General features: G+C 38.5%; 4 protein-coding genes and 1 pseudogene across 5 annotated transcripts in view; 2 read left to right on the top strand and 3 right to left on the bottom strand.

Moving 5' to 3' along the window:
* LOC149050919 (uncharacterized) overlaps nucleotides 1-12,901 on the bottom strand; it is a 218,824-nt gene that overhangs the window by 70,183 nt on the left and 135,740 nt on the right. The gene's annotated exons all lie outside the window — the stretch shown is intronic.
* LOC149050925 (G protein-coupled receptor GRL101-like) overlaps nucleotides 1-12,901 on the top strand; it is a 94,595-nt gene that overhangs the window by 24,910 nt on the left and 56,784 nt on the right. The window lies entirely within an intron of this gene.
* Nucleotides 6,278-8,760, bottom strand: LOC149050930 (uncharacterized). The gene is made up of 2 exons (XM_089197947.1): nucleotides 7,557-8,760; nucleotides 6,278-7,131 (listed from the first exon to the last, which is right to left on the bottom strand). The coding sequence occupies exons 1-2, from the start codon at nucleotides 7,827-7,829 to the stop codon at nucleotides 6,319-6,321; spliced, it is 1,086 nt and encodes a 361-aa protein (XP_089054073.1). The 5' UTR covers nucleotides 7,830-8,760; the 3' UTR covers nucleotides 6,278-6,318.
* LOC149050929 (uncharacterized) lies at nucleotides 8,883-12,318 on the bottom strand (annotated as a pseudogene). The gene is made up of 2 exons (XR_016184116.1): nucleotides 12,105-12,318; nucleotides 8,883-11,627 (listed from the first exon to the last, which is right to left on the bottom strand). The product of XR_016184116.1 is annotated as an uncharacterized LOC149050929 (transcript).
* Nucleotides 12,593-12,901, top strand: part of LOC149050928 (uncharacterized) — a 4,207-nt gene continuing 3,898 nt past the window's right edge. The window contains exon 1 of the mRNA XM_089197967.1: nucleotides 12,593-12,901. This exon is cut by the window's right edge and continues 202 nt beyond it. Within this exon, the coding sequence (XP_089054093.1) occupies nucleotides 12,597-12,901 (305 nt within the window). The 5' untranslated portion in view covers nucleotides 12,593-12,596.

The raw sequence follows: 12,901 nt of genomic DNA, 5'->3' as shown, positions 1-12,901 counted from the left end.
TTTTGTCGCGTTCCGGCATCCTCGGGACGCCAAAAAATATCGATGATTTTACAAATCGTCCCACTCACAGATCAAATCTCGGTGTTGGGTGGAATCGTGGTTCCAATAGCAGATGTAGGGTGCCAAAAGAAATTTCCGGCCATGGTAAAGGTAGGGTTAAGTCGATTCCAAAAGCTGATAGGGGAATTAGCAAGAGTGTATCACAGATAGTACTCAAGATGTCTGGATTCGTACAATCTGGGCAAGTAGGCTACTTACCACCGTGAGCAAAATTACGCGTGACTTCAGAGTTAAGTTTCGACTAGGAATTGGTTAATTGCCCACCAAAAATTCAGACACAGGCGGAGTTTTCTAAACTAATGTCTGAACACTCTGTTGTCTTTCTGTCTTTCTGCCCACGGTTGTAAAGGACCCTTCCGCACTAGCAATTAGACGCTGACAAAACATGTCTCTCTTCGCCAAAATCACATCAGAATTTGTCCTTGCTAAATGTCAAGTGTGCTGCAGGGGACCCTTTACATAAGAGGGCGGGGGTGCGTGCCTGGAATTTCAAAAACGATCGCTATAAAATTGTACAAGGTGCTTGAGTCTTATCCGTGTGGGAGTGGTAACAATTAGCCTGTTTTCTGTTTATGTCCTTTTTCTGTCTTTTTCAATACTTCCGTCGCTCCTACAGAGGATTCATATGAATATGAGAGCTGTGCCGCGTTTACATTGTACAGGTAGAAAAGGTCGTCCAGAATGAGTGTTTCGTTCTGTAATGAAAACCCCACTAAACTCACTCAGAAATGACTCATTTCGAATAAAATTTACGCTCGTTATTATAAGACAACTGGTATGAACTCGTTCTTGTACAAAACTCATTCAGATATCATGTAAAGGGCACCTAAAAGTTTTTATTCCCAGTGCATCACACTTTGCTCGCCTGTCTGAATACTAAAAATTTCAGTAGCGTTGAAGCAACAACCCGCTTTTAACTGCTTCGCTGCCGCTGAAACAACGATTAGTAATAAAAGCACATATTTTAATATTTTCAATTCAATGTAAACAAAAATCTTTATAAATGGTAAACATTCACTTGTGTCGGTATCAATTATTGCGTGATTAGCTTATGATATAAATGAGGGAGGGGAAAACACAACCCAAAACCTGAGCTCTGAGCAAAAAGTAATACCCAGGCGTAATATAATAATCGAAACGGCTTATAAAATCATAAATAAACAAGGTTAGAGTGTTACGTTAGCCTTTTTTACAAATTGTGGTGATTTATGCCAATTAACGGTGGCTACAAGTAGGCGCACCATGTACATTTCATAGTCGCTATAAAGATAAAAAGTAAATTTTTCCGGACTTTAAGTTCGTCTCAAGACAGAACAACACAAATACACAAGGAAATTTTTACAGTAACTTTATAACCATCCTTTGGTCTTTTCAAAGCTTGAAGCTCAGTTGATTGTGTCATATCGGTCATTGTTAAAACTGTCTTTGTTTTGATGCTACTTTTCGACATAGGAAAAGTATGTCAGACAAAAATATTCACCAAAAAATAAATGTTTCTTTGCCACCTTCAATAACGACAGGGGATTAATTTTAGATGATAAAACAAAGGATTGTGTTCACAGAAATACCATAGGTCGAGTACATTCGTTACATGAGGTCACACAACTCGAGTAATATTCACGGTAAAAATTTGCATATTTGAGTGGTCGAACGAAAAAGTAATTTCTCGAAAACTAAAATACATTTTCACAAAAAAAAACTACACCACAACTATTAGAACGTATTGGGCTACAAAATATGAAAGTAGGAGAGAAAACGAATTTTGGGCGACTTGCCACAATATTTCAAATCTGTTCGATGGATGCTGACATCCTCTCTTAATAGCTCTCCGTTTAAATCTTACTGATTGGCGGGTGAAACAGTTTGTTCGCCCACAATAATTGTTTGATGGAAAGTCAAGAAAACATCCAGACAATACTGACTTTACACCTACTGATTGATGGTTTAAAGAACGGTCGCGTGATAATTCAACGGCTGACTCTGTTTTCATTCTGGTACTTTCCTTGTACCTGTTAGTCTAGTCTGGCAAAAAAAAATTAAAAATTCAATCGCTTTTCCTCATCATAAACTTTCTGAAGGTCAAGAAAAACATGCATCTTTGCATAACATTTCTTTTCTTTTTTTTTTGTACGGCATAAGCCGTATTTCAGAAGCAGACCTGGGAGCTGTTAACCTCACTTAAAAGGTAGCAGGGCAAAAACTAAAGTGAAGAATGATAAAAAAAATAGAAGTGGATTCGGAAAGTTCCTCCCAGTTTGAGTGTGTGGATGGAGAGCGATGTCAATCTTACAGCTTTGGAACCGTTAATGGCTACCAAGAAATATTCAAATGCAAGCTATGCGACTCTGATCGATTTGTTGGATTTGCTAACTTTACAGAGGATAAGAATCTCATTCTTAGAGGAACGATGGTAAGCCAAATCTGTCTTAGTGCATCAAAAGTTACTTGTGGCTCAAAGTTTAAATCTTATTATCTAAACTTGTACCTGGATCTCTTAAAATGTTTTCTAACTGTGATAGATCAACCTTACTCTACCAAACATAAATTATGTCGGTAAAGTTAATAAGAATCTAAAGAACTATCTAAGGATTCTGCGACAATCTGGAGAGAAAGTTGCTGATGTTTGCCATAACGAAAACAGCCCGGAAGAGCGCTAATAAACAACAACAATAACAACTTCAAAACAGGTGGGCCACAAGAAAGAAAAAATTTAAAGCCACTTTAAGGACATCATTTTTGCAATGAAAAGTTAGTAATCAGGAAAATAAACCATGCCCCATTTATGACATATATCCTGATATAAAAATTCCGGCGTTATCCTATCCGTGCATCAGTCGATTTATAGTTATGAATGAGAATTTAAGTTCCTGCATATAGCATAGATAATGCATTTGAAATTAAGTTATATGGCGGTTGTATTTTTTCCCCTATAATTTCAATTAAGTGAATTAGTATTTCAGGGTATTGTCAAATTCAAGCAATATTTTCACCAAACCAAATGTTGTCTGCATAAATTCGACTTTATGAACCTGTTTTCATCACAATTTTTTTTTTTCAAGACGAAAAAGACAAAATCGTTGGAAAACGTACAACGAGTGTCGCTGGCACTGCTCACAATGCTTCCCGAGAGGCCTTGGAATGGTGTAATGGTAAAGTTTGGCTATCAGTGGTGATTGGTTTGGTCGCTTCTGAAGTCACAATATCCATATTTTAAAATCAGGTGAGTTTGAGATAAAGCGAATAAATAACTTGATAAAAAATGATAATAATCGTAAAATGATAATGTGACCTTGAAAAGAAAAAATAGAAGCGCTAGCTTTTCCCTTCATAGCGACATCATTTTATTTTGGTCAAATTTTAATGTAATATCAGGTGGCTTGTAAATGTTTCTTTTCAAGCTAGAATTGGAATCTCGATTCCCGAGATAATACACGCGCATGCTATAAACTCCAAACCAATAGAGGATCTTTTCTTTCTTCATTCCTTTTCCTATTCCTTGGAGCGTTGTTATATAGAAGCGGTCAACAGCGTTCGCGGGTCTTTATTACTTTACCGAGGATTAGGGTCTATCTTGTTTTTTATTCAAAAACGATCTTGATCACACGGGGTCTTATCCTGAACTGAAACGTTAACTATAATTTTCTCTCTAAAAAGAATTAGTCACGGAGGCGACAACCTAGCCAGGAAATATTTCGCGGCTCCTCTTGGAAATGATAAAATTTAGCTTTAGCGGAAGCGGTTACATCGCTCTTCATGCATTCAGGTAAAAGACGTGGTGGCTGACTTTACTGGATCGATCCAAACAGTGGTTCAACAGATTACTCTTTTAAGGCTTTTTCCGACATGCAGATTGATAGTGGAGGCTGGGCACTATTTTCTACGAAAGTGTCTTCTTCAAAGTAGCGTTCCGGGAATAGCAGCAAAAACAACAGACGCAGATGCAGCAAGTCACATTCACCCTGACATAGGGGACTGGCAAGAAGTTATGTTCCGGTTAAGTGACGTCAATACCATTCTGGTTAATAAAAACAGGAAGGCAGGTGCTCCAAATAAGGACAAAGCAGACTTCGACAAGTTCTTGATGGGAACAACATACAATATAATGTGATGTAATGCAATCCAAGGTTTTTACAAATACACGCGGTAGATTGCTAGGAGAGGAATCCCCCTACTAGTTTGTCACATGATCAAATTTCCACTTCGATTCAAAAGGAGGGATATCTGAATGCCATTTTGACACGGACAAGCGGCTTAAAATGTGGAATAGTGCTAACAGCTCAAACAGCTATGTCGCTTCCGACGGGTTACGGGTCGCGAGTTACTCACTGGACGAAAAAATGGATTTACTAGTGTTTGTCAAGGTGTGCAAATGTGGTGCAAATTTGGGGCTCTAAATTTGAACTGAATTTGCACCAGCTGTAAACTGAAGGTAAACTCAAGTATTTGTACCTGACAAAACTGCCTGCAAATGTGATGTAAATACTACATTTGCTTAACATTTACCTTACATTTGCTACCAAGGTAAACCTGGAGCTTTAACACATAGTTGTCAAGCATTTGCCTCCGGTGCAAAAGTGACATATTTACTATTAATGCAATTACAAGTAAACATTATGCAAAACAGTTTGTTTGCAGCATTTTTCAACCATATTTACTTGCAATAGAAATAAGTACCTTTGCACTTAATACACTCTAATTTGCTAATTGAGTAAAGCTGTTCGTTTGCTATAAATTTGCTCTGATGTCAAACAAACAAAAATAAAACCCCTACTGAGTGGCCATTTGCCAGTTCCCTAAGGGTGGCTGATTAACTGGGTTTGACTGTATTCAGAATAAAATTTTATATAGATGAAATTGGAAGTAAATGAGATTGATCTATTTACCTTTGCTAGAAATCTGAGGGAAGTAACAATTCAGGCCACAGGCCTGTCAATCATCCACTTAGAGGCTGATGACAAGAGTCAGGCTGGCCTGCCCATATAATGTGATCTTAGAAAACAGTCAACTCAGCTCATGTAATCCACTCCTTATTAAAAAAAACTCATAGAACAAACAAAAGTGGCAGGCCTCTGCCTACCACAGATATAACATTTTATTGTCTTCATAAACACTGCAAACATATATTGCATGTGGAAATTATTATTATGTTAGCTGTTATCACACAAAACTGACAAATTATTTTGATTGGGCTGAACAAATTGTCTACAATATAAATCATGTTTTATATAGATCATGTCTTCAAAAATCAAGTCACAATAATTCCTAAGAAACTCTCATATACAATTAAACTAAATAAATAACTTTACAAATCAAATACCTTGGTATATAATTAAAGAATGGGTAGAAGAAACACTTCTGTCACTTGAAAGCACTGAGTTACAAGATGTGCCATTTGATGACCCTTACAAATTTTCACCATTCAGATTCAGAAGCATACAGTTTCAACAGGATCACCTGAGAAAGAAATTTCTTGAAGAAAGTGATATAAGATCTAAATATTTATCATGCATGTCCTGATGTAACTGCAAAGTGTCTTCATCTGTGCTTTATAGGATAGCACCAAAATCTCAATTTATACTATAGATTTACTAAAAGTAAATGTAAATGCAATATCAAAACTGAGTGAACCAAGTTTTATCCAATTACCAATATCCGGATACCCAAGTAATAACTACTGCGTCACTTACAAACAATAAGAATAATTGATACATAAAAGTTTGTGTTTCCAGCACTCTATAAAGGCAACAAAAAATAACTGTCTGTATCAAGCATTACTACAATGGGGTTAGCACTTGGTTATTCTCTGTAGTTAGTCCTTTTCTTCTTATTTTTTTTTTTGTATATGTACAATACAATTGTATATGTATATAGTGAAATTTTTATTTCATGATTATTGTAAATTTCATTTAATATATTCAAACTATTTATTCATGAAAATTTCCCTATGAAACTGACATACTGTATTAATTTTACAGAAACATCTATTAATCTGTTGACTTAATCCGAAGCTTCAAATCAAACAGGGTAACAATTTTACCTACACAATTGCAGTACCACAAAAGCACTGACTGACAAGATGTGCCATCTCATCATTTGCCAACCTACGATGTGCCATCGAGAAAGCTTTCAGTGCTCTTGTGGGAACAAGTCTGGGTAGGAAAAAGAACAGATTCCTCACTCCCTCCCCCCCCCCCAAAAAAAAATCCAAGAAACAGTGAACAGTTTCAACAGGATTGTATGTTAGTAAACATATATTAATCACTTGACATGCAATTTTAGTCGCCCCTCTAGTTCATCGATTATCTCACTTAATTGTGGTCTTAACTCAGGATCACTAAGAATGCACTTTTTCCTCAAAGTACAAAGGAAGTGGCATTGGAGGTATGTACCAACTGCACAGATCACTCTTCCAAAAGAGAATATATCACTGGCATGTGAAGGTGGACTGGCCCCACAGACAATTTCAGGAGCAATGTGACCATGGTTACTTTTGTAAAGTTTTTGTTCTTCAGGAGTGAAATGTTTCACAAGGGAACCAACTGCTGTTAAAGCTACACATTTGCCAAAATCAATTAATATGGCACGATACTCATTGTTTACATGTGAGATAAGGACATTATCTGCTTTGATATCTCTGTGAAGAAATCCTTGTTTATGTAAATAGGATATTGCCTGAGCCAACTGATTGATCAAGGTCAGCCAAATAACCTGCGAAAGGTTCAAAATTCTGCTCTTCAGTGCCAAAGACAATGTGTAAGGCTTGTCCAAAACATGGTAAAAGGACGACACTAGATGGTAAGGCTTTGAAAGAGTACACATCCCAATAAGAAGAGGAAAATTTGCATGTTTGAACTTTGACATGACTCTTGCCTCCTGTTTGACCTCCTCTGCTGTAGCAGAATAAAATGTTTTAACTGCAACAGGATTGCCCCTGTAAAACATCTTGTTGCAGCAACCAAACACACCAGAACCCAGATGTACCTTCACCTCCATTCCAGATTCATCTTTTGGGGGCTCCAAAAGGGCACAGTCAATTTCCACAATGGATTCACATGTTGCTTTTGCAATGACCTACATTTCAGCAAGACAAAAATTAATGTACTGTAAATCCTTTGTTAACCCTCCTTTTCAGAGCAGGAAATAAATCATAAATAAATGCCTCTCTAAATGTTGTAATGTATTTATTTATTTAAACAGATTTTTAAATAGCGATTTCTTCTCATGGTAACGTGAATGCAGTGACACCAAGGTCAGATCAGCACATGTAGATGGAGTCACACTTTCAACATTGCTGTTTTATTTGAAGTTAAGAGTTTGAGATGATGGTAAAATTTATTCTAATGAGGAAGACTTGGTCAAACAGCGTCAGGAGGTTGATGCAGTGACTCATTCTCTGACAGGACCCTAAACCACCCTCACCCCCTCCTCCTCCACTTTAATTGATGCACCCGCTTAAAAACCTTTCCGGCTATGAAGATTTAAAATATAGTACACACCTTCCCTTGCGCTACAGATTGCCTTGGAATCAATGTCCTAGCCTTTCTTGAAGCCTCCTCTCGCTTGAGAAGTGAGTGCCATCGATCATAATATTTTCTCGCTATATAGTCGCATATCTTTCGTTGTTTCTCGAGGCGAGCCTTCTCGATCTTTAATCCAGGCGCAAGTGTCTTCTCTTTGTTAAGGTTTCTCTGTAGTCGTTTCCGTTTTTTCCTTCCTCTTTTCATTCGTCTTATCTCCTCCTTTGTGTTTTCACGGCTTATCCTACCCATGAACACGATAAAAAATGTTGAAAATTACTATAATCTTGCCCTTGCCTTGCTCGTAACATCAGATTCTGTTTTAAGGCGCCAAAACGACCGCTGACCAGCGAGTAGTTAACTTCAAGATTTTCGTCACCAGACTTTTTCGGACTACGCAATGATAACAATGATAACAAATTTTTTTTTCTGCTGAAGGAAATCATTACTAAGTGGACCTTGGAGAAAAGAGGGCTGGGAGGAATAGCAAATATTCCCCCCCTCCACCCCCCAAAAAAAAGAAAAACAATTGTCTGTTTGGGTCTAACAAGGTGCGCACAGTAAAAAGGGAAGGGGTGATCTGGGATGGAGGAATTTGATACTTCCATGGTGTTAATCTAAATGAACTGTACAAAAAATTACTACTTGCTTGCCAGTCATTTTAATGGTTTTATATAGAAAATCCCTAAGAAATCTTACTAATGTCCATGCCATACAGTGGAACCCTTATAATAAAAAGAAGGGCCATGGGTCTCACAAAATATGTTCATAACATTATGAGGTTTTACTATATCAAGTTTTTTGTATATATTTTACTTTCACTAGGGTGAAAAATGCATTGCATCATTCGCTAAACTGAGGACTTCTTTATATACAGGTTTTTTAAATCAAGGTTCCACTGTAACAGGTTGCAAATAAAAACAAAATTAAGTTTCCAACAAAAGCGCAAGTAATTAATAAGAAAAATGACAATTTTATACTGGCTGCGTAATGTAACCATTGAGGGCCTGAGAAACCTAAATTCTGATAATAAGCACCAGGCCAACATTTTCCTAAAGCAACTTTTTGGTGGGCTTATTTATGTTAATGTTCAATTATTCATTTAATTTTTTTTTTTACATTTCCAGGACTTATCGGAAGTTAAAAGCAATTTTAATTTGATGCCTTGGCCTTCACCAGCCACCTTCAACAAATTAAAAAAAGTAAACGTCAATAAAGGTATGATGATGAAAAAAGAACTGCAATGGTCTATATCTATCAAGATATAAAACTTGAACATAAAATAAACTATGAATGGTATCAATCTAACAAACACTAAAGCTAACACTGCAATTTGCGTGTAAGAGGACAGACCACAAGGACATGTTCATCTTGGAGAATGTCAATTGCTGGTATAAACTTTCCACTGATTCTCTGAATTGGAATAAATGTTGATTCACCTTCAGGTTCAAAGAGATCTTTGCACCAGACCTCGACAGGAGCACCTAAGGAGTATCTTGATGGGTGAGCTTGAAACCAACGTACAGAAGCCAAAACAGAGGTCACATAATGTCCATTTACTTGTACATTTTGTTTCATAAAATAATCAATAACACCTGGTCTCAAATCAGCTCCAGAGGTGTCAATTGTGCCACCAAGTTTACACCACCTTGCCAACACAAATGCTGATCTATCTCCTCTTGATTTAATGGAGCCAAAGAGATCGCCATTGAATTTACAACAAGCATAACATTCAAAGTGAGTCGTAACAGAGGTTTCATCCAGCCCATCCAAAAATGTAGCATAGGATTTCTTTAGATGGGGAAGAACATCTACATCTATAGTGTCTCTTGAGTATGGTCCACAGCATGTGTACAAATAGAAACTGCTCTCAAATTTGCCACCAGTTCGCAGATGACCAGTGGACAGCACATAAGCTTGGATAATTTCTCCAGACACCTGGTCCTTCTCAGTTAGACACTGTTCTTGAAGACTTCCTGATTGTTTTGAGTACAGTCTGTTAAGCAGAGGTTTAAATATATCTTGGAACTCAACAGGCAAAGGCAGATCCTTCATAAACTGACTTGATAAGAACTTGCGCATTAACTGTATCTCAACAGCACGTTGATTAGTTCCGTACTCGCCAAGAATTCCATTATAGCGCTCAAAGCTGAACAGCCAAAATGAGTACACAGGTCCATAATCCAAGACACACTCAACAAGATGGGTATGCAGATGTATGTTTGGAGTTACTCTGTTTGCCATACAACTGTTCAAAACCCTGACAAAACTTCAAAAGGTAGGAGTGGGCCAGCGATGCTTTTGTTTCTGTAAGAACAGTAGAGCACAGGCAAGAACAAGCCATGACAAAATTACGCCACACTTCCATGTCACTGCTGGGCAAGGCATTCCACAAGGCATGTATGGAAAAAAGAACTGTAAATGATTTCCACTGATCGGCTGTGAAGCCCCCATAACTGTTCTGTATTTTCTTGGGCATTCTTCCCACACTGGCGGGAACTTTAAGCTTGTCCATTTTTTCTTGTATCTGTTGCAAGTTATTCTTGTCAAGCAATGACTTCTCTGGATCTAACCATACATTCTTCATAATATGCTTAGCTGTCCCAGTAAACAGATTGTGCATTGGGTCGATAATGTGAAACCGAACACAATTAAAATAAGGCAACAACATTAATTCTGTATACCTTGTTCCAAACTGCTGTTCAAGGTTTGCACAGTCACCAGCAGTTGTTTGGTTCAAGATCTCCTGTGCTTGCAGTCTGTGCTCATTGTTACTCCTTGGAGGGCATGGTTCAAAGCCGGAAAAATCAATTTTGGTACCAACTGAGCCAGGGAAAAATTTCTTGCATTTTGAACAGCCTATATTTGATCCATGGCCAGTAAATCCACAAACCTTTCTCACTGCTGGGATGTCGCAGCCAACACAAAGAAGAGCAGCATGGAATTTGGCATTTGTAGTTGACCCATGTGCCTTGACACTTATGCCATCTTTCCACAGCACATTCAGTTCAGCTACGAGGGGCTGTAAGTATGAATTAATGTTGTGTTTTGGTTCATGGGGCCCAGGGATCACACCAACTAAGAAAACATTTTCTGGTTTGAACCTCTCAGCCCTGGGGAGGTTCATCAGAACCATATAGAGCACTCCAACACTATACACTGAATGCTTGAAAGGCTGGAACCAGTCAACATTGAGCATAAATGCATAGTTCCTCTGTGCTGCCAAAAACGCTTTCCCATCCACGTTCTGCCATTCCTTCCAGATACGTCCATCAAAGATATCTGCAAGGAATCCATCAGGGATACCCCTGCTTCGCCATAATTCACATTTATCGACAAATCCTGGCCTTTGAAGGAATTGACAGAGGTTGTCAATGATGCTGTTATAACAGTACACTTTGTGTGGGTAAAGCTTAGTCCCCCCACTCTTTAAGGAAACTTCTTTTAAAAGTGGTTCACCACACTTGGTACGGCGGAAATGTTGCCGATGGTTTGGAAACTGAACAAAAGTACACTTCTTGGTGACTTTTCGACCGCAAACCAGTTCATAGCAGTCATCAAAATTGTACAAAGTGTGACACTTTGGGCACACAATGTATTTAATAAATCTGTCTTTGTCCAGTCCCAGTTGCTTGCGTAGTAAATGGACTGACTTTGGGAACAGCACAGCAAAACTTGTAACAACTGGAAAGATTGTACCCATGGAATCAAACATTGCCCTCAAAAAAGTAAGAAGTATTTCCAATGCATTGTCAGATAATGAAGAAAATGAAGACAAAAGGCACAGGAAAATCAGCAACCAACGAAGAAGATGCTTGAAACTTCCATTTATTCTGGATGTGTTGTTAACATCCACAGAGGGTAGTTGACCCTGATTTTGGGGGAAGTCTGTCTCAACATCCTCACCAGGCAAATCCCACACTTCTTTGAGTAATGCGTGTGGTATCCTCTCATGATAAATAAAGTCATTCTCTGAATCACTGTCATCAAAACCATGAACTAAAAGGTGATCTTCCTCTTCTAGATTGTGGATAGGAACACCATCCAAACCTGATAAGTTTAAAAGAGTTATGCATCTGTTATTCTGCACACATTTTTTCAAAAGGCATGCCCACTTCAAAACTGATAGCAGTTGGTGTGCTGCTGTTACAGTATACCTACATGTAGTGCTGAATGGACCATGACAAAATGAAAAATACAGTCAAGCCTTGATTAACTTACACCTCCCAGAAGGGGACAGGAACAACTTTTAAAATACAAAGGCACACTATGAAAGGGACTTGGCCCTTGACCCCAACTAATTTGCATTTTTTTTTGCAGGTGGAGGCAAGAGCACTGCACAATAATTATTATTGTTTTTCCAATGACAAAGAAACAAATCCAGTGCCTGGATCCGAAATCCAAGAATTGGAATCCAGAATACAACACTGTCTTAGGGCAAAATATGGGTAAAACGACAAAATGGTTAGATAAATTACATTTAATTGCTAATATGCATAGGAAGTTTGTCCACCACGTTTTCTGTACCTTGAGATGTTGCTTCGATTCCCTGATCCTCAGCCTCGTACTCCATATTTCTGTCAACGTTAACATCTTCGAAATCATCACCTGCAATTTCCTCCTCTTCTGAAGAATATACTTCTTCGCTAGTTTTATGACAATATAGATCAGCGTGAAGCCTGTGAGTTCTTAACGTTACATATTCCTCACAGTGCTCGCAAAATTTTCTTTTGGATGCCATGATATAAAATCACAATCCCGCACACGGCTTTCTCACGAGTGAGAAGTACAATGTAGTCACCAGGTTGTCACCAGGTTCTCCCGAACATTCGCCTTTTACGTCACTGGACGTCAGCGCTGTTTCAGCCAATAAGTCAACGTAGCAGAGCAACGGTGTCGAATTACGCATTTCAAACTTTGAGCGCCATTTTCATCTCTTCCTTCGTGTTTGAGAGACTTATTCTTGCCGCTCGATCGATCCGTTCTTTATTCGTTACGATAAGTACCAGTTTATTTTCCATGGCCAGAAAGCGCCCAGACAGAGAAAGCAGACGTCGAGTGGAGGAGACATCGGGTATGAGGAATGCCAACGGAAAAACGCCTGAAAGGTCAAGGTCGTCCTTAACATCGAATGGTGGCGGTTCAAACGTATCAAGAACGCCTCCTTCGGCTTCAAGTTCATCAGCATCTCCTAGTGGCTCCTCAGCTACAACCACCCCGCAACCCTTACAATCGACAGCTGAATCGATAAACTCACAATCGAGCGCTAGTGCACCGATAGTTCCAACAAGGCCCACAAACGAGGGTGGCCGAATCAATCGTGT

This window comes from Pocillopora damicornis, chromosome 2 (genome assembly GCF_964200805.1).
Source record: "Pocillopora damicornis chromosome 2, jaPocDami1.2, whole genome shotgun sequence".
NCBI lineage: Eukaryota > Metazoa > Cnidaria > Anthozoa > Scleractinia > Pocilloporidae > Pocillopora > Pocillopora damicornis.
The sequence above is the reverse complement of the archived record's forward strand: the minus strand, read 5'-3'. Positions and strand labels throughout refer to the sequence as shown.

Excerpts from the sequence above, each read along its gene's own strand:
- LOC149050930 (XM_089197947.1), bottom strand. The coding sequence starts at position 7,829 with ATGGGTAGGATAAGCCGTGAAAACACAAAGGAGGAGATAAGACGAATG. Across the intron at positions 7,132-7,556 it reads AATCTGTAGCGCAAGGGAAG|GTCATTGCAAAAGCAACATG; the intron begins GTGTGTACTATA and ends GCTGAAATGTAG.